This window comes from Ambystoma mexicanum, chromosome 14, assembly GCF_040938575.1.
Source record: "Ambystoma mexicanum isolate Mex_15411 chromosome 14, UKY_AmexF1_1, whole genome shotgun sequence".
Taxonomy (NCBI): Eukaryota; Metazoa; Chordata; class Amphibia; order Caudata; family Ambystomatidae; genus Ambystoma; species Ambystoma mexicanum.
The window spans coordinates 88,302,988-88,324,979 of record NC_090940.1 but is presented as its reverse complement, the minus strand read 5'-3'; the positions used below and the strand labels follow the sequence as shown (position 1 = coordinate 88,324,979).

At 48.5% G+C, this 21,992-nt stretch overlaps 1 protein-coding gene across 7 annotated transcripts in view; it reads right to left on the bottom strand.

Moving 5' to 3' along the window:
- Positions 1-21,992, bottom strand: part of RYR3 (ryanodine receptor 3) — a 1,751,462-nt gene that overhangs the window by 432,795 nt on the left and 1,296,675 nt on the right. For all 7 annotated transcript variants that reach the window (XM_069638568.1, XM_069638566.1, XM_069638573.1 and 4 more), the window contains 4 exons: positions 15,623-15,793; positions 15,415-15,474; positions 6,011-6,142; positions 4,437-4,549 (listed from right to left, as the gene is read on the bottom strand). In XM_069638568.1, coding sequence (XP_069494669.1) covers positions 4,437-4,549; positions 6,011-6,142; positions 15,415-15,474; positions 15,623-15,793 — 476 coding nt within the window. The remainder of the gene's footprint in view (positions 1-4,436; positions 4,550-6,010; positions 6,143-15,414; positions 15,475-15,622; positions 15,794-21,992) is intronic.

The following is a 21,992-nucleotide window of genomic DNA, read 5'->3' as shown; positions in this document are numbered from 1 at the left end:
GCCCCACATGCACACACCCAGAGATGCGTAACACAGAGGAAACATACTCTGAGCATCACAGGTGACAGGAACAGTCTGTGAGTCGGGACTGCAGACTTAGCAGGTATCACTGTGAGGAACTACCACAAAAGTGCATAGTCTATGAACAAGATCATAGAGATGCTTACAGACTAAAAAACCCTTTCCAGTTATTTGGCTCAGAGGGGAGGGGCCCATGAATGGAAGTCAGGGAATGAGTTACAAGCAATCCAAGGGGTACACAGGCGAGCTCAAGGATGCCACGGTACAGCTGGGCGGCCATTATGATGAGGCCACCTAACTAAGATGGTGGGTCTCGATTTTATCAGTGCGGTCCGCTGAGCCAAAGGCATGTGACAAGTAATCAACTCATTATTCAGCACACATGCTCAAGAGGAGGGCCACATATTTGTTGACCAATCACTTACTTCCCACCACCAACTGGCCCAGGTGTCTCCAGTAAACCATTAGTGTTACTATTGTTCCCGGGGTTGAGTATAAAAAGGGAAGGTTCATGATTACAAGGGAGTTTGGAAGGAGATCAGAGAAACGAGGTGCGCAAACAGAGTGAGAATGAAGAAGGAGAAAGAAACGAAAAGGGAGAGAGGTCAGAGTTGGAGGGGGCAAGACCAAGGAAGAGGATGGAAGAAATGTGACTGAGCGAACAGGAAGTAGGAATGAACACACGTGAGGGAGATACTTGAGTTGGAGAAAGGAAATATCAAAGATGAAGAAGGAAAGAAGGAAGTATGAGGGAGAGCCTGGAGTTGGTGAAGGGAAAGATCAAAGACGAGAATAAAAACAGAGAAGTGAGGAGGAGACTGGTGGTGAAAGAAAGACGAAGGATGGGAACAACAGTACAAAGGCGAGGAGGAATGTACACAGGGCCTGAGGAACATCCCCCAGTTTCTGTGATGGCTTGGCAGGGCCCTTGCCTGTGACTTGCCGCTGATTCTGTTTCAGATCTTGGCATATCTCAGAAGTCAGAGCTGAGAAGGGGGATGGTATAGAGTAGTATAGGTCAGCTGGCCCAAAGCGCTAAGGTTTCATGGATTACCAGCACTTGCATATCAGACACTCCCAAACTTATCAGACAATGTTCCAGACAATTATGTCAATATCCCCAGCCAGCACATCTCTGACCAGATATCTCTTTAGGGATAAGCAGCCGAATGTCAGGATAAAATAATCTTCTACCAAGAAAAAGCACGTTATAGTTCTCATTCAACATTTTACATTATTATGTAACACTTAATAAGGCATGGCTCTGAGAACTTACAACTTCAATTAATTATAAAAATGATAACTCACCTTCAGGTAAAGGGTCACTAGCTATCAGAAGTTACATCTTCATTTAGCCACATCAATAATACAACCCACCTTCAGGTGCAAGGGTCTCCTGACACTTTCACCCGAAGATGGAAAAGGCCAAGGTGAGCTTAGCTGTTGGAATGTCTGCTCTATATGATTAGTTATTAAGAGGCAAGACAGGCTCTCCGGGCACCAGGGTGGTGAACTTTGCAAACTTGGCATGGGACTTTTCAAACTTTTGGGTGTAGTTCTATTAATGCATTTGGATAACTAACTAGGGAGTGGAGATCCTTAAGCCTACCCTCTCAATTTCACTGCCTGAAGTGTGTGCTCTCCCTTCTGATTATGGCGACAGATGGTAAGTCTTTGCTACTTTATTTTTGCATTTGCCAACACAAATGAACAATTCAGTACAGTAAAGGCATTGATGAAATTGTGTGAGCAATGCTGGCAGTATAGCCTCCGATCTGTTGTTATACTAAGGATTGGCTCTGCAGTTTAGCATTACTCACACATACAATCTGTGATAAGTTCAATAAACAATCAGCATATTGAATATGATGCATCAACAGGCTATTAAACCTCTGAGCAGATGTAGCGCCACACTCGCCCACCCCTCCAGACAAAGCTTTGTGGGCATCCCAGTATAGCAGATAGCTTGATGCAAGGGCACCAACCTTATGTTATAAACAATTATTTCAAAAAAGGTAGCAGGCGCTCCTCTCCAGAAAGAACATGGCATGATAACCTGTTCTGAGGTGAGAGTTTGCAGCACACGCTTTTTGCTCACTGTACCTTTCACAGATGGGAAATATACATTTGCATATCAGTCTTTGTACTGCCCACATGGGCAGTCCAGCACCAAAATGCTATGGCAAGTCCTCTCTGAAAAGCGTGTGCTGCAAACTCTCACCTCAGAACAGGTTATCATGCAATGATCTTTCTGTAGAGGAGCAGCTGCTACCTTTTTTGAAATATTAGCAAGGAACTTGGGGTTGGTCACCCTGAGTTACCTGGGGCAACCAGACGTGGACTCCCTGCTCACTGTGCTCAGAGAGGCAAAGCTTCACCTCACTGAGGAGGCCCAACAAGGCTGAAACATGTATATTGGGTTGCTGTTGGTACTCTTGTTCAGAGAGGAATTGCCATAGCATTTCGGTGCTGGACTGCCCATGTGGGTGGGACAAAGACTGTTATGCAAATGGATATTTCCCATCTGTGAAAGGTACAGTGAGCAAAAAGCGTGTGCTGCAAACTCTCACCTCAGAACAGGTTATCATGCCAGGTTCCTTCTGGAGAGGAGCGCCCGCTACCTTTTTTTGAAATATGTGCAAGGAACTTGGGGTTGATCACCCTGAGTTACCTGGGGGCAACCAGACGTGGACTCTCTGCTCACTGTGCTCAGAGAGGCACAGCTTCACCTCACTGACGAGGCCCAACAAGGCTGAAACACGTGTATGGGGTTGCTGTTGGTACTCTTGTTCAGAGAGGAATTGCCATAGCATTTCGGTGCTGGACTGCCCATGTGGGCGGGACAAAGACTGTATGCAAATGGATATTTACCATCTGTGAAAGGTACAGTGAGCAAAAAGCGTGTGCTGCAAACTCTCACCTCAGAACAGGTTATCATGCCATGGTCATTCTGGAGACGAGCTCCTGCTACCTTTTTTTGAAATATGTGCAAGGAACTTGGGGTTGGTCAAACTGAGTTACCTGGGGGCAACCAGACGTGGACTCCCTGCTCACTGTGCTCAGAGAGGCACAGCTTCACCTAACTGATGAGGCCCAACAAAGGCTGAAACACGTGTATGGGGTTGCTGTCGGTACTCTTGTTCAGAGAGGAATTGCCATAGCATTTCGGTGCTGGACTGCCCATGTGGGCAGTACAAAGACTGATATGCAAATGGATATTTCCCATCTGTGAAAGGTACAGTGAGCAAAAAGCGTGTGCTGCAAACTCTCACCTCAGAACAGGTTATCATGCCATGTTCATTCTGGAGAGGAGCGCCTGCTACCTTTTTTTGAAATATGTGCAAGGAACTTGCGGTTGGACACCCTTAGTTACCTGGGGGCAACCAGACGTGGACTCCCCGCTCACTGTGCTCAGAGAGGCACAGCTTCACCTCACTGACGAGGCCCAACAAGGCTGAAACACGTGTATGGGGTTGCTGTCGGTACTCTTGTTCAGAGAGGAATTGCCATAGCATTTCGGTGCTGGACTGCCCATGTGGGCCGGACAAAGACTGATATGCAAATGGATATTTCCCATCTGTGAAAGGTACAGTGAGCAAAAAGCGTGTGCTGCAAACTCTCACCTCAGAACAGGTTATCATGCCATGTTCTTTCTGGAGAGGAGCGCCTGCAACCTTTTTTTGAAATATGTGTAAGGAACTTGGGGTTGGTCACCCTGAGTTACCTGGAGGCAACCAGACGTGGACTCCCTGCTCACTGTGCTCAGAGAGGCACAGCTTCACCTCACTGACGAGGCCCAACAAGGCTGAAACACGTGTATGGGGTTGCTGTCGGTACTCTTGTTCAGAGAGGAATTGCCATAGCATTTCGGTGCTGGACTGCCCATGTGGGCCGGACAAAGACTGATATGCAAATGGATATTTCCCATCTGTGAAAGGTACAGTGAGCAAAAAGCGTGTGCTGCAAACTCTCACCTCAGAACAGGTTATCATGCCATGTTCTTTCTGGAGAGGAGCGCCTGCAACCTTTTTTTGAAATATGTGTAAGGAACTTGTGGTTGGTCACCCTGAGTTACCTGGAGGCAACCAGACGTGGACTCCCTGCTCACTGTTCTTAGAGAGGCACAGCTTCACCTCACTGACGAGGCCCAACAAGGCTGAAATACGTGTATGGGGTTGCTTTTGGTACTCTTGTTCAGAGAGGAATTGCCATAGCATTTTGGTGCTGGACTGCCCATGTGGGCGGGACAAAGACTGATAGGCAAATGGATATTTCCCATCTGTGAAAGGTACAGTGAGCAAAAAGCGTGTGCTGCAAACTCTCATCTCAGAACAGGTTATCATGCCATGTTCTTTCTGGAGAGGAGCGCCTGTTACCTTTTTTTGAATTATGTAATAAACAACACAGGTACGTACCTTGGCAGATTGTACAGTGGCGCCATCCGGAAGCACGCAACTACGGCCCGTTTTCGCTGTTTGGATAGCAGCTTGTGCCATACTAACTTCTTCGATCTAAGCGGCTGCTCCACCTGCAACAAGAAGGATTGGATCACTCGCACATTTTACAATGGTCAGCCTTTAGGAATTCGATATATGTTGGACTATGTGCCCTCCACATAAGAGGTAAAGGGAAGAGCTGCCCCTAAACAGATCATGCAGGGTACCACAATAACAGCAAGGGGCCAGGGATAATAGGATATGGTGCTTGCATCGGGTGGAGGCATATACATATCAAATGGAAATTAATATTGTTAGTAGAAATGGTGCTGTAAATGATGCAAACAATACTTGGATAGCAAGCTTGTTTTTACTGTCATGTGTTGAGTATTGATTACTAGTGAGACTATGGATGTCTTTCCAGGCCTTTAAGTGCAGCAAGGGATTTAAGACCAACAGTTTCCTTTGCCTTTCTTTTAGGACAGTGAATTCAAGGAAATGCCCTCCATTCTGGTTGGCACCAGCGGATGTGGGTAATGCCAAGCCCAGCTACAGATGGATCCTGCATTCCTAATGTAGACTCTGGGAATGGAGGACTCTTTTATCTCTTCCATGTAAGAGTTAAGACAGCTCACAGGTTTGATGCATCTGATATGGGAATGTGTGTGCACACGCTGTCCGCACCCGTCTTTCATTCATCAGATGTTGGGAAAATGAACACCAGTTAGTCGAATAATTATGATACACCATTAACGTTCTGCACTACCAAGCTGCCAAAGTCCAGAGGAGGCCCCGTTAAGAAGCCACCGCATAGTCAAGCAACCCCTTGCTTAATACTTGTTATGTGAATGATTTAAGTACAATTGTTTTTTCAAGGCTGATTTGGAGAATTGTAACTTATTGCATCAATGACTCCAAACATTAGCTCAGAAAGAGAGCATGAAGTCAACACTTACTTTCAGGGATTCATGTCTGCTTAACCGATGGTTCAAACAGCAACTCATGATTACAGTACTCAAGCCATGCTACATGTCAGAATGAGTGTCGAGGGACACTTGACACAGAGGCCAAATGTCTTGCAGGATAAGCTTTGTACCAGACCAGAATCCACTGGATCTATGCAGCTCAGAAACAGGGTCCGATGTGTACCCATCTATGCAATTCAGAGCTATCCTTCTGGGAGGTCCAATAGGAGTTCCACGGAGCATGTGGGATCTACTGGCTGGACTGCATGAATATGTATCATGGGAGGCATGGAACGGTAGCAATGGAGACTAAGGCACCACCTCTGCCCTCATAGCTTGATGCCCGGTGTGGAAAGTGTGAGAACGTCATATTTCTATAAAAACGTTCAGGCCCTAAAACTCTAAATAAGGATCTTTCGTAAGGACCAATGCAACGGTAAGCTTCAAGTCACAGTGTACATTAATCAATCATTTCCCTTATGTGTGCCTTGTACTCCCACAGTGACTACTTTGTGATAAACGAGAATGAGTGATGTTGTTGTTGGGATTTTCTATGATTCAAATGAAACACGTTGTGGTCTTGCTTACCTGCTCAAGATGAAAGACAGCTGCTGAAATCTTTTGCACCCTCTCCACCGCTCGCTCTGGATCCAGGTGTTCTTCACTCTTCAGGATGTCTTTGTAGAGGTTAAGCTGCCATTTCACTGCTGGGTCATCAGACTGATGTGGACCAAGACAACAAATAATGGGAAACTACACTCGCAAAACATTGCAGTAGAAACAAAACATTCACAGCTATAATCTTTACACAGACCAACACAGTGATTTATCAAGGAATCACAAGCCATAATCCTCAAGCAGAAGCGGTGGGTGGGCAAATTCTTGATCATGAATGCATCTGAGACCAGTTTGCTTCACTTCCTGAATATCATTTGCTTGTAACCGCTCTCCTCGTTGCTGTGGTTGCTCATCTCAGGCCTCCCTTTCAACTTGGTCACTTTCTAGGCATACATCAGACCAGGAAAGCATCCCTCACAAGATTTATTTGTTCCCAGCCCTGCTTTAGAACTATTTTCTCTCCAACTGATATTCAATTATCACTTAACATAATCGTTACCCCATATAGCCTGTGGCCATGTTCCTCCTTCTTGTCCATGGTCCCTGATGCTTAGCAGTGTTGGGATGCTTGCTTTGCCAGTTGTCACAATCTACTGTTATCAAGGGACCAGTTGCATTTGATCCGAGGACGGGAGAAATTATTTCTTTTACATATTACCCTACATGTGAATCCGAGAATGTTTTATATTGTATAAAGTGCCCATGTCGTCTCTACTGCGTGGGCCAGGCATTCAGGAAGGCTGAGAATAAGGTGGAGCGAGCACAGGTCTGGTGTGCGGACCGAAATATGAACTCTTCAGTTGCCAGACACTACAATGAACATGGCCACTCCACTGTGCAGATGAGATTTCTAATGTTTTGAAGTCAGTACCAAGAAATAATTCAGAGGGAACATACAAAGAAGTTTGGAACAACGAGAAGCTTTTCAGTACATTCACTGGACTCTCTTGCCCCTGGTGGCATGAATGAGGAGTTGGATTTAGAGTGTTTTCTATGATTTGAAACACTATTGTGTTACTTATCAGATTTCTGATCAATTTGGATTTCCTGATTTTATGAACATGTACGTGAGCCCTGTATTCTTACTGTGTATCCCCATGATAGGTGCACGTATGACATGCTTCAATTACTATGAGGAGTGTAGAGTACTATTAGAATTCCCATTTTTGCAGTTTGGGTATTCTATCATACTAAAGGTTTTTTTTTAGAGCTCTTATTGTGGCAGAGATCTTATGTAGGGTATCTATTTCTGTTTATGTCTATCCCTTTTTTTTTTACTTTTCACGCATATTCACCATGGATGGGTATTGTTTCTTTACCCACATTTTTGGTCTCATTACTATTGATTAGCATTTGCATCTTGTATCCCTAGCTATTGGTTCAGCATGGACCCTTCTTTTCTGCTGTTGTTGTTAATTGACTACGAGTACTTGTACTGATTCGGTATTCTCTCTAGTATTGTTCTGAATTTTCTGTTATTTTTTCCTTTTGTTTCACTTGTTCTGATCATTTCATATCTTCATTATGCTGTCACTACCCTCTTTCATTCCATTGTAGTTCTAGGACTAGGTGTATTTTAACTGATTAGGTATTTTCTTTACTACTGTTCTGCATTTTCCGTAATTTTGTTCCTCTTGTTTTTTACATTTTGTATCTTCATTATGCTCTCACTACCTTCTTTGTTTCCATTGTATTTTTATACCATCACCATATATGCTTTACAGGTGTATTATACTTTCATTACATTTCTATCCACTTGCGATACGTAGCACGTACCAGTGCACACCTACAAGATTGTTTTACTTACCGTGATTGAGTGCACTCCTCCGATGTCACTATGGTTTGACGTATGCACGTCCATTTCTATTTGAGCAGTGTTTTTTCATACAGCGTGGGCAGCACTAGAAGCACTCTTGTTGTCGGATATAATTGTTACTCATCGTAGTGACTAACGTACTCTTAGTCCATAGTCCCCTTTCCTCCATACTGTATAGGCATCCCTTGCGAGGGACGGGAGACAGAACTTTTTTACCATAAAAATCTTCTTCTCCTTAAATTAAGAGGTGCGCAGGGTGTGCCCCTGGGAGCATGTGCTCGCCTGACTCCCTACACCGGCGCCACACCTCAGTCCCCATTGGCACGTCGACAATATGCAACATTGCCTAATGACACCAGTATTATTAGGGGGGAGGATGGTGGGACGTATGGAGGAAAGGGGACTATGGACTAAGAGTATGTTAGTCACTACGGGGAGTAACTATTAATTACTCTTACATCCCGTCCCCTTTCCTCCATACTGTATGAGCGATTACAACTGAATGTAGCCCTAGGGTGGAGAGGAGGCCCTCCTTAAGCAAATAGGTTTCTCAGAACCGCCTGCCCGAAATCCTCGTCTGACCTAGAGGTGACGTACAGACAGTAGTGCTTGCAAAAAGCTGAGGGGTGTCCCAGGTGGCCGTCCTGCTAATGGCTTGCTACGGTACATGACGTTGAAACGCAATGACCGTGCTCTTTTCCGTGATCACATGGGCATGCAAATTAGCAAGAACTGGCCTGTGCTGCCCTCATAGGCTTCCTTGATGGCAGCAACCATCCACCTTTAGATGGAGGCCTTGGAAGCCTGATAACCTGTCCTTGAACCACCGAAGGTGACAAAAAGGGCATCTGACTTGCAGGATTCCTTGTTCCTGTCAAGGTAGTACTTAAGGGTACGTCTGACATCCAGTCGGTGCAAAACCCTCTGAGGCTCAGCCTTGGGACCGGCGAAGAAAGTGGGTAAGACTATCTCCTCGCTGAGGTGGAAGGTGGATGAGACCTTGGGTAGGAACTTAGGGTGCGCCCGGAGGACCACCTTATCCCTGTGAAAAGTGGTATAGGGCTCTGATGCCACAAGAGCCTGGATCTGGCTGACTCGGCGAGCTGAGGTGATACCCACGAGCAGAGCTGTTTTTAGGGTGACCAGCCTGATATCCGCGGATGCCATTGGCTCGAATGGTTTGTGTGTGAGTTTGCCCAGCACAACGTTGAGGTCCCACACGGGGTGAGGCTTCTTTATGGGCGGGTAGAGTCTGTGGAGTTCCACCAGATGTTGCTTGACCACCGGGTTAGAGGAGGAAAAAAGACCCTCCTCTGAATTCCTGTAGGCACCTATGGCTGCTAGATAAGTGCGGCATGTGTCGACCTGCACACCAGAGTGGGCGAGGTGCGCCGAGAAGGAGAGCATGTCATCCAAAGAGCAGTTAAGAAGGTCGATCTCCTTAGACATGGCCCAATGACAGCATCTAGAGCACTTGCTCTTATATTGGCTCCTGGTAGCTTTGCTTCTGACGCCCTGGATAATTTCCAGGTTAGCCTGCGATAGGTTCAAGTGCTTCAGAGTGACCTGCTCAGGAACCTCGCTGCGAGGGCTAGTTTGTGGGGGGCAGGGTGGGTCAGGAGGGGAGCTTGGGCCAGCGGTAGGGGAATGGGAGGTCTGTCCAAGAGGCTGAGCAACTTAGAGAACCATGGTCTCACCGGCCACCATGGAACTATCAGAATGATGCTGAGGTGCCAAGAATGCTTTATCTTGCAGATCACCCTGTGGACCAGGGGAGTGGGTGGGAAGGCGTAAGGTGTCATGTGGTTCCATGGTATCTGGAACGCATCTCCCAGGGAGCTGGGGCCCCGACACTGTCAGGAGGCGAACTGTTGGCATTTCCTGTTCTCCTGGGAGGCAAACAGATCCACTTGGGGGAGCCCCCACCTGAGGAAGATCTCCTTCAGTACCAGGTCATTCCATTGGCATTCGTAATTGTCTGCTCCTAGTCTGCTGATCCTGTCCGTCTCCAGACTGGATCCCCCTGGGAGGTGGACAGCTATTAGGTAGATGTTGTTCTCCATAGCCCATTCCCATATGCTGACCGCGAGGTTGCATAGTGGTAGGGACCTGGTACACCCTGCTTGTTGACTTAGTACATACTGGTGGAGTTGTCCATCTGTATAAGTACTGTCTTGCCCCCGATGAGAGGGAGGAAGGCTTTGAGGGCCAGCCATATGGCCTTCAAATCTAGCCAGTTGATGTGGGACTCCTGCTCCTGTGGGGTCCAGACTCCATGGACTCTGTGGTTGTCTAGAGTGGCTCTCCAGTCTTACAAGGAGGAGACCGTTGTGACAGCGACCTGAGGGAGAGACTGCCGGATGGCTTGCCCCGCCGTAGTTTGAAGTCCGCGGACCACCAGGTGAGGTCCGGGTGGATAGACATAGGAATGTCCACTGGCTCCGACTGTGAGCCCCTCTCCTGATTCCATGAGGCTGCAAAGTGCAGCTGCAGTCTCTTCTTCCTGAGTCTTGTGTGAGGTACGGCTAAAAGGACAGCCGCCATAATGCCCAGTAGGTGTTGGTACCACCAGGCCGGGGTCACAGTCCTGGAGAGGAAGAGAGCAGTGGCTCTCCTGATGGCCGTGATCTTGTCCTCCGAAGGGAAAACTCTCTCAGAGGAGGTGTCCCAGATGAGACCCAGGAAGGTCAGCTTCGGCGTGGGTTGTAGCTGAGACTTCTTGAGATTGATAGTAAACTCCAGGTAGTGGAGTGTGTTCATAAGCGCAGAAGAGGTGTGAAGAACTGCCTTCGGAGATGAGGCCCGGACAAGCCAGTCGTCCAGTTATGGGTAGATGTGATGGCCCTGGGCCCTGAGGAGAGCCGCCATGACGTTCATCAATCTGGTGAATACCCTGGGGACTGAGTTGATACTGAAGGGTAGAACCTTGTACTGGAAATGGCAGCCTGAAGCACAGAAAGAACCGATGCGGCTGCCAAATCGGTACGTGTAGATACGCGTCCTTCAGATCCAGGGAGCATATCCAGTCTCCCCTGTTCAGTGTCTTCGCAATGAGAGCTGGCGTAACCATCTTGAACTTTTGTAGGGGACGGGAGAGGTTGAGGGTGGAAAGGTCCAACACAACTCTCAGGCCAGCCTGGTTCTTCATCTGTATGACGAAAATCCTGGAATAGAAGCCCAATCCTCTCTGGGAGGCTGGGACTTCTTCCACGGCCTGGCTCTCGATGAGGGACCAGATCTCCGTCAACAGAGTTGCTGTCCCAATCTGTGGGAGAGGAGGGGAGGAGAGAGGAGAGGAAGGGATCAGTATGCACTACCCCATGGAGACTACAGATAGGATCCAGGGGTCTGAAAGGTTTTGGTGCCAAAATTGCACGTGAGGCAAACCTGCCTACCACTAGAAACACGAGGACCTGGATGGGTGTGTCATGCCTTTTTTCCTTTTGAGGATGCTGAGGAGGAGGGGGATTGGAAAAACTCCTTGCCACCCCCCCCCTTTGTTGTTTCCTCAGATGCTGACTCGGGGAACGGTCAGGTTGTATGGACCTCCGTTCTTGGAAGCCTCAGAACCCTCCAGACGCCCGCCCCTTGTCGGAGCGTAGATTGGACTGGGTGTACGCCTTGGGCATGGCCTTCATAAGAATTGATAAAGACTTAGCGGTCTGTGAGCTGTTCTTCTTTTTATCTAATTCTTCATCCATGGATGAGTGGAAGAGGTCACTACCCTCGAATGGAAGGTCCAATATGCATTCCTGGATGTCCGGGTTTAACTTAGTAGCCCGGAGCCAGGCCATCCTTCTGATGTCCTTGGCAATGCAGATTGCCCGGTCAGCGGTATCGATATGGGCCACTGTGGACTCTATGATGTCAGACGATACCAGCCGGGCTTTTTCTATCCCAATCCCACTTTGAAGCAAGTCTGGCTTTGGGGGGGAGGGGAGTTCCAGGAGGAAGTCCGCAATTTCCCGCCAGAGCCTTTGGTTAGCGGCTGCCAGCATGGCATCGCCGTTGGCTTGACGCAGGTGCAAGGAGCTGTTGGAGTACAGCTTTTTTCCTGTACGCCTCCACGATCTTCTCCTCCTAGCCTAGCAGCGCCAAGGCCGAGATGGCCGAGGACGACTGAGGCTTAAAATAGAGTGACGCTGCAGCGATCACTGAGGAGTGTGGCTGCGGATGAGCCAAAAGCAAGGGTGTATCCCCCTTTAATTGCCTGTACTTGGTGTCGAGGCACCTATTGACAGGTTGGGCCGAGTGCAGCTTGAGCCACCCCTTCTTGGCCAGGGCAACCACATCCTTCTGCATCGGGATCCCCGTCTTGGAGGGGGGCCTTAGGGTGAGGACCTCTGCCAAGACCCCCACTTCGTGCTGTTTGATCTCGGGCTGAGGAAGGCCTAGGTATTCTGCCAGGGCCGCAAGGCGTTCGTGGAAGGCCTTCGCTGAAGATGGCATGTCAGGGTCTTCCTCTTCCTCTGTGTCCACCTGAGTGTTCAGAGGATCCAGAACTGGCAGAGGGGTACTGGGTGCGGTGTGGGAACTGGAGCCAGAGGCTGTTGCAGAGGCTGGTGTGGAACCGCTTGTACTGCCAGAGGCAGGGGGCCGTAGTAGGAGCCGGTAAAGGTAGCACGGGCAGCACTGGGGCCTCTGGCACCGGTGCCATTGGAGGAATGACTATGGGTACCGTTAGGGTGACCTGAGGGAGCATGTCCCTAATAGCATCCCGAAGGGTAGACCCCATCTGGGGCATTCGCATCAGTGCCAGAAACCTTTCGAAGAACCTGTCTTCGGAGGCTGAGGAGGTGGCATGACATATTGATGGAGTGGCTACGGGCTGCTGGGGCCAGGGCACACTCTGCCTGGGGTGCAGGGGGAACCTGCCCTGCGCTGCTGATGGATAAGCTGTAGGCACGTACCTGGTTGACACCAGTCCCACCTTGTGACTCGTTCCTCGACCCGCTCTGCTAGAGGAGGTATCGGACGAGTATCCATTTTGTCTGGCACGGCGGCCATTTTGTCAAGCTGCATGCCAAAGTCGTGGTGCCTGGCTCGCTGGAACCAGCCCCGACCAAGATGCTTGGTGTTGGAACGTAAGGCCTATCCCGCACCTAAGGCTGGGGCCTGGAAGGCATATTGCCCTCAGCAGAGCTGCCCGTAGTGCTGCATGAAGGCGCCCCCTCGGACATGATGCCGTTGCTAGGGTATTGCCCTTCGGGAGTAACCCCGGTAGAAGAACCTTGCGGTCCCTCAGCCCTGATACCGTTAGGATCCAGAGACCCCTCGGCCACGAGGCCGGAAGCTGGACTAGCCTCGGTATGTGTGCTCCTCGGAAAGGAGTCGCCCTTGCGGGGTGCGATGGTGAATAAAGGCCTTGCCTTTGGCCTCGAACGAAGTTTGATGAAGTCCTTTAGGTCCTCTGGGGTGACATCTGGAAGAGCTCCCTCCACCTAGGTAGCCTGGTCTTCAGTGCCTGAGGTGTCAAAGCATTTCACGGGGATCAATCTTCCCAGCCGTGCTCAGGGCCAAGGCAGGGGAGGAAAAGGGTGTGTGGGTCTGATGTGGGGAAGAGCCCCTAACAGGCTGGACACCTGCTGAAGCCTGTTGAAATCAACATGCACCGGGGAGGAGCGTGGCGTCGGAGGACCAAGTATCTAAAAGAAAGAGAAAAGACAAGATAGCAGAACACCCAGGGAAAAGCGTGTGGTATTACATGGCCGAAGCCAAACCCAGGAGTGCTGGTGAAATCGGCCCGTTCCCATCGACGCAGATAAGGGGACTGAGGTGTGGCACTGGTGGGCGCACTCGGGCCAGTGCATGCTCCCACGGCCATGCCTCTGCGCGCCGCTAAATTTAAAGAGGATGAAGATTCTTATGGTGAAAAAGGCTCTGTATCCGGTCCCTCGCGAGGGACGCCCATACAGTATGGAGGAAAAGGGGGCAGGACGTAAGAGTAGGCTCCTGTCCGATGGCCACTTCTTTCAAGTAAGGTAATATTGTGGTGTTCTAATAAACTCTGTGATTGTTTTACCGGCGATTGAAATTTGGTGTCAGTTTGGAGCGCCCTGTTGGATTCAATGTATAATTTTCACCATATATCTTTTTCAGCCCAAGCTTTGGACCCGATTGGTTATAGTCACGAGGAGACGCTTACTTTTGGACACCTTTGTATCTTCAGTGTTGAGACCGATATGGTATCTCACGATAAATGTAATTTCGGTCCATGCACACAACTGTTCCTTTAACTTGAAATCTATGTTCCTTTTTCTTATATCTTTGTTCTTTCTACAGGTTTCTGTGATTTTGTGCTGGTGTTTGTAATGGTTTAAAGGTGCAGGCTAGGTGGAGCATTCTATGCTATCATTATTTTCATTGTATTTAGTTTATAAATTGATTTTTATTATTATTTACTGTTTGTTTTTTCTGTGTGCATTTTTCTTTACATATTTTGTCTGTACATTTCACCCTGATGAAGGACCTCTGGGTCCGAAATGCATTGGCCAATTGGCATATTCCTGCACGATTAAACAATGATGTCTTTGATTTGTACTGAGCCATGAAATATTGTTCATTATTGATGATATTGCATGAATACTTTTGGTTAAGAAATTGAATTGGCAATGATGCCATTAGGTTTGTGCAGTCTTTACTTTGGGTTGTTAGCCCAGCTTACTGTGAAGGTTTCACCAGCTGACCGAGCTATGCTTGCCTCATCTTGACCAATAAAAAGCATGCATTCCAAACCTAGCATGCAAGGTTCTACAAACGAACAGCTCCATTTGGCTTGCAACTTCCAGCTCCACAACAGGTGTTAACTCTCTATTTAGCTCGGCAGACTTAACATCTGCAGGGTCTGTATGCACCCCTTTAGAGCAGTTGCCATGGTTAGCTTATGTTCCCACTTCATCCCCATCCTAGCTACTTCATCCTGGGGCATCTTTCTGTATCCTACCCACACCATTATACACTGGTGCTAATTAAATAATGCTTCCAATGTTCTCTTTCCAAAAGCTAGCTGTGCCATTCAGCGGGGCCGGGGGATCCCTGCCCAAAGCCACACGCTCTGGGACTAGCTTCCACTGGCAGTCAGGAGGTGCACAACCTCTTCAGATTCAAACAAATTGAAAATACTTCTATACTGAACTTCACAACAACATTTTGATTTGACACCAGCCCACAGTGATGAAAAGTCACACATTCCAAGGACCCAGCAATAGAAATGACCAAATCAGTCTAGTCCACCTCTAATCATGGGAAAGCAACATAACATAGGCATGAGTACTATACATGCAAATGGTCAAAATCTAGGTATATCCAACGCCTTGCCTTTCCACCCACCCAGACATTAGTCTCAAGCAGTAAACTGCACCTGTCCTTAATAGTCCCCAGATGTTTGCCTTTCTCCTAGAACACCACCCCAAGCACCTACCATAGCTTAGGAGGGGTCCCCGTTCTCCATCCTACATGTAGAATATTCCTCTTGCACTCACACCAAGCACTCACCAACTGAACTCCATCACAACACTTCCCACTACTATTAATATCATTCCTCTTATTTGGGCAGTACCTTTTCCTGCAGATGCAGGTTGTTGCGTAAATGATCTCGGACCTCCTCGTCTGTGTCTTTCTGTAGAAAGAAAAGAGTTTGTCACAATTAATAACACATAGAGACTTACTTTTTGATGAAATAAACTCCACTGACTGTGCATCCCGTCATAGTTCTTCCTTTGAACGGAGTTCAGGGATTATACATGTGCCGTGCGAATCAGACTTACAAGGCTGTATCTGGTCTTTGCTAATGAAATCAGCTCCTGGTCGCCCGGGGTGCACATGTTGAGGCCAATGGGGAGCATCTTCTTAAGAGCAGATACTATCAAGGACGTTTGTATGGAATACAGGTCCCCTCTGCGCTTGGTCCTCCGACGTTCTTGGTCCTGCCCGCCAGACTGGAAAGAGGATACAGACATAGAATAGTCAAAACACGTTTCCATGTGACCCAAAGTGGACCCTCAGGGGGAGCGATCTGACGGAAGGCTCTAAGAGACATAGGTAACTATGATTTTATTGATTCATTTGAGATAGGGCAAGTGGTTGCAGGAGCCAAAGTTCTCAATAACCAGAGATGTTGCCCAAAAAATCCCAAAGATGCTGCTCTTGCCTTTTCTAGGGTGTTCAGAATCATGTTGTGTAACTGGCGCTGTACAATCATCCCCATCTCGCGCCTTGAAACACTTGTGTATAGGCGCGTTATAAATGCCATATCACATCATATCAATAAAGGAACATACAGTGGGCCTCATGTCACAAAGCATACTTCAAAGAACTATTTCCCAGGCCTACATCATAACTCAATCCTGGTACTGAGAGTGAATACAACGTTTACACTGTGACCCAACAGCTCCTAGGCACAGGGCAGTGAATGGTTCAGAAGCGGTAGAGCCCCTCCCCCCAACTTTTAAACCCTCTACTGGTGGACGTTTTTAGTCCTTTCAGAAAACCTTCCAGTGGAATTCCTGGAGTGGGAGGATTCAGAGGGTGCAGGAGAGATGGCACAGGCAGCAGGCTGGCAGCTGAGGGCCTCCTTCACTGGCTCATGAGGAGAGATGGCACAGGCAGCAGGCTGGCAGCTGAGGGCCTCCTTCACTGGCTCGAGGGGAGATGACACAAGCAGCAGGCTGGCAGCTGAGGGCCTCCTTCACTGGCTCATGAGGGGAGATGGCACAGGAAGCAGGCTGGCAGCTGAGGGCCTCCTTCACTGGCTCATGAGGGGAGATGGCACAGGCAGCAGGCTGGCAGCTGAGGGCCTCCTTCACTGGCTCGTGAGGAGAGATGGCACAGGCAGCAGGCTGGCAGCTGAGGGCCTCCTTCACTGGCTCGTGAGGAGAGATGGCACAGGCAGCAGGCTGGCAGCTGAGGGCCTCCTTCACTGGCTCGTGAGGGGAGATGGCACAAGCAGCAGGCTGGCAGCTGAGGGCCTCCTTCACTGGCTCATGAGGGGAGATGGCAAAGGAAGCAGGCTGGCAGCTGAGGGCCTCCTTCACTGGCTCATGAGGAGAGATGGCACAGGCAGCAGGCTGGCAGCGGAGGGCCTCCTTCACTGGCTCGTGAGGAGAGATGGCACAGGCAGCAGGCTGGCAGCTGAGGGCCTCCTTCACTGGCTCGTGAGGGGAGATGGCACAGGCAGCAGGCTGGCAGCTGAGGGCCTCCTTCACTGGCTCGTGAGGGGAGATGGCACAAGCAGCAGGCTGGCAGCTGAGGGCCTCCTTCACTGGCTCATGAGGGGAGATGGCAAAGGAAGCAGGCTGGCAGCTGAGGGCCTCCTTCACTGGCTCATGGGGAGAGATGGCACAGGCAGCAGGCTGGCAGCTGAGGGCCTCCTTCACTGGCTCATGAGGAGAGATGGCACAGGCAGCAGGCTGGCAGCGGAGGGCCTCCTTCACTGGCTCATGAGGAGAGATGGCACCGGCAGCAGGCTGGCAGCGGAGGGCCTCCTTCACTGGCTCATGAGGAGAGATGTCACAGGCAGCAGGCTGGCAGCGGAGGGCCTCCTTCACTGGCTCATGAGGAGAGATGGCACAGGCAGCAGGCTGGCAGCTGAGGGCCTCCTTCAATGGCTCATGAGGAGAGATGGCACAGGCAGCAGGCTGGCAGCTGAGGGCCCCCTTCACTGGCGAGATGGCACAGGAAGCAGGCTGGCAGCTAAGGGTCTAGAGCTGTGAGGGCCGCTTCCGCTCGGAAGCCCATTGCACAGGAGAGAAGGCACAGCTTTTAAATATGTTTCTAGGATTGGAATATGCAGTTAATACCAACATGTTACTCAGTTGCATGGATTTTGCTCGGACAGCCATCTCTCTGCACATTTCAGACCTTTCTGCACTTTGCTTAAATGCATTTTTTGCACGGTCAAGGTCAAGGCATATTATGTTACCTTGTTAATTTAGCTCAGGAGAGGGATAAGATCGTCATAGCTCCATCTCTGGGAATCAAGGCAGAGGCTTTTAATGTATTTGATTTAATCTACATTGAAAACATATTCTCTCCTTTGTTATGGTATAAAATTTAATTTATTTTTTAAATAAGTGTCCGTATATTGTGCAGTTGAGCCAAATGGCATTCTGCACAGAAGAGGGGCCTTTTAAAACAATGTTGTGTTTATGTTTTATGTTTTATGTTTATTGAGTTTATATAGCGCTTTACATCAAAGCACTTTACAGAATAACAACAGCTACAGTAATGAATGAATTAAACCAAGAATGATGGCAGAATCTGACGGCAGGAGAGGCCCATACGACTCTGCTATTCTGCAGATGCCCTGCCTACTCTGCACCCCCAGGCCACAAGCTGTGCTCAGTTATTACCCCTAATCACTCTGTAGTATTGCACCCCACCTTCTGCCTCACGTCCTTTGGAATTCATTTACCATTCTGTCTCCTTCACGTGCCGGGAGGTTGTCTGCCAGGCTGTACTATCCCTGCAGGTTGATACCATCACCCCTTACTCAAGAAGATGGGCTTCCTCTGCTGTCCAAAGCAGTCTCTTACACCCTGACTGCAACTCCCCTACCAGGCCCCCTTTTCCCTATTCAGACCATTCGCTTGGCCCTTCATATGCTTAAAATACAAAGGGGATTGGGGATTGATGGAACCCGCGTTTGAGGAGCACCAGCCCCAGAGGCCGATCAGTGCTGGGGGCTGCAGCTTGCACACGTTTCAGGATCTTGCCGCCATCTACATGTAATTGTTCGTTTATAACTCACTTAATACTAACAAGTGGTTCTTAAACGCGGGATCGGGATTTGAAGCTATGTTCAGTATTGTCTTGTTTCCAAGACAAGCCTGTTGCCCCTGAGCCATCCTTCCTCCCACTATCAGTGCAGGTAATGGGCCGGAACAAGACAGAGCTTTGCTCCAGCAAAAAATGTCTCACTGGAGCTCCACTCCACCCCTGTGACCAGCACATGATAGCCCTGGAGCAGACCGCTCTTAGGAAGTCTTCTGAACTGAGTCTGCTGGTTACATTTTAAGGCGCTTTCAGAAAACTCAGCATTTTTATTTTGTTTTTATTTATTTTTTTCCCTCCCCACGTCTGATTCCAACTTGCCCAGTTACATTTTTTTTCCCGTGATGGGCTTTTGAAGTAAGGTGAGGGGGTTCCAGTTCAGCCCAGGTTACTAAGCTTAGCTCCATCCGAGGTCCACGTCAGGTGTTGCCTTGCTTTCCTGCCTGGGCTTTCGCCCCCGCCTCGTTCGCGGCCCCCGCAGGATTTCAAGCGGGGTTTAAAAGCACAGCAGAGGCCCGGGGGTCTTTCACCCGTGACACCTCGCATTGCTTATGGCCCAGCCATAAAGTTCATTGACCACCCCCTGGCAGGAGGAGGCACCGCTCCCTCTTGGGAGAACGAGACCACTCCGTGATCATGGTGTCTCCCCTGCCAGGTAAGTATCGGCCAAAGCATCAAATACAATAGTGGAGCTGTCCAAACTAAAAATATATGTCCTGTAATTTACCGACATTTCTTTATTAGGGTTCATATTGTGACCAATCAAAACAGAAGAGTCCATTATTCACTTAAAAGGGCTTCATACTGAACCACTATAAGACATGCTTTACATTTAAAATGGCAGACATCATGATGTTCCCATAATGCTCTTTGCTTTTATTCAAATCGCCAGGATTGGGTTCTTTGAAGGGATACTGTGTTGCACAACCTGGCTGGGGACCCCACAGCCCCTCCCCTCCAAAAAGGTGACAGTTCCCCCAATACATTGTTTCAATTTCCAGCACTGCCCCTATATACCAGTCAAACCCGTGCTGGCTACTGGCAGGTGATCCCAACCATACACCTTCAGATGCTGCGCGTAGACACATTACTTCCGCCTCAGAAGTCCAAATATTAACTGGATTTGACACGAAACAATAATGACCATTTAAAACAGGACCGCACCATCAGAACTGCAATGAAAGCTCCAATACTGCAGTCTATCAAACCAAAGGGACACCCCCGCCACCACCATTTATAATCTTGCAATCGTCATCAAACACAAAGGCACTCTTATTTTCGCAGCCTGCGCCTGTCATGCTAATATTTGAACCTGTGATCTGCCAGTTACACACAGCCACAGCAGTAGGATCATTAGTAGGGCCGCTCGCAGAACTCCCAGGAGTATAGGTTTCCCCTTGCAGGCACATGGAGATGGGCCCTGACTGCTGTCATGGCAGGATAAACGCCCAACAGTCAAGCAGAGTTTGGGGAACCAAAGCTTGGCATAGAGTGTGTGTTAGCACCCATTACTTTTTGCATTATTTTAATCAAGGCAACTTGTCTCGAAGCGAATACGCTGGCAGAAACATACCCCTCCAATGCTGCAAATGGCATTACAAGCTCTGATGACAATACAGGTGAATCTGACAGGGTCCCAGGAAGGGGGCTGGATCAAAGGCAAAGCAGTGTGGCGCGAGGAGAAAGGCACTCAGGCTGTCAATGCAAAATCACACATGGAAAACTATGAGCACAACTGGAGTCAATCACACCATGTTCGAGAGCCTACCGAAAGTAACCGCAACCAGAGTTAATCAGAACATATCAGAGACAGCAAACACTGTCAGACTCATTCACAATGCTACAACAGAACTTGCCAAAATCAGTTAAACAAATAAAGGACAGCGACTAAAACTGGAACCAATTACATCACGTCAGAGACAGTAACCATAGCCAGAATCAGTTACACCAAATAAAGGCCTGTGACTACAACCAGAATCAACCAGAACATATCAGAAACAGCAAAAACTGTCAGAACTAGTCACATCATATCAACAACCGAGTCTGCCAGACTCAATCAAAGCATATAAAGAACATTGACTATAACCAGAATCAATCACACCACACCAGAGACAGTGACTATAGCCAGTATCAACCAAATTATCACAGCAGCAACCACAGCTAGAGTGAGGCGAAATCTATCAGAGACATGAAATATTGCCAGAGTCAAACCAAGCAAATCAACAACCGAGACTACTACAATCAATCATAGGAAATGGCAGTAACTACAGCTGGAATATATCACAACGCATAAGTGACAGTGATCATATACAGAATCAATCACAACATATCAGGACCAGTGAGCACAGGCAGACCCAAACACAACATATCACAGATAGCCAACACTGCCAGAACTAGTCACAGCATATCAACAACACAGGCTGCCAGAATCAATCACACCAGAAAGGACAGCATTTACCACTGTACTCAACCACACCACTTAATAGATATAATCAATCACACCATACCAAAGAGAGCAGCTAGAGTAAAGTGGAATATATCAGAGAGAGAGAGAGAGAAAGAGAAAAAACTGTCAGAATGAGCGACAGGGACTGCCCAAATCAATCACAGCCAAAGACCAGAGACCTGGTGACAGATCTTAGAATACATACCGAATGCCCATGTTATGTACTATTGGCATTTGCCTGGCCCATATATCATGCCACACTTTGGTGTAAAAGTAAGCCAACCCCTGTCGTTAGGAATCTTTTGTTATGCTTAATCAGAATCAAACTAAGCAATGGGATTCTGCAAGAAAAGGCCTGATCTGATGTTTCCTAAAGGATCATTGCACAGCTCTGCAGCATGGTCAGTATTCACTGAGACCACATGACAAGAAGCACAGAGAGTTCTCAGAACAAGCCATCCTGCCATTCATGTTATGTCTCAGAACAAAAGCCGAGCAGAGGTTACATGAGCAAGAACATTCATTAGCAATTCAAAAATACAAACATACCCCTCTAGTACACTACCACACCAATGGGACCCTTGGACTGTACTAAAAACAAAAATCACTGCTTACCTTCACGAGCACTGGACTAAATGAAATAACAGGACCAACACAGCAAGGGGGCCAGAAGCCGCTGAGCAGCCGTCAGCACACACAGTTAGTAAACTCAGACTGGACCCACCTTCAAGTCTCCTCCTGCAAGCTTCGTCATCAGGGTGGGGCTGAAACGTGCACGGGGCTTTCACAGGCAACGTAGCGTATTGCATTTCTGAATGCATAGCCCGTTTCACACCTCCCCATTCCCCAAAGCCTTGCCATCTCATTTCCACCCTGAAACAACCCCATCAATCTCACCCACCATCCCCATGTTGCCCAAA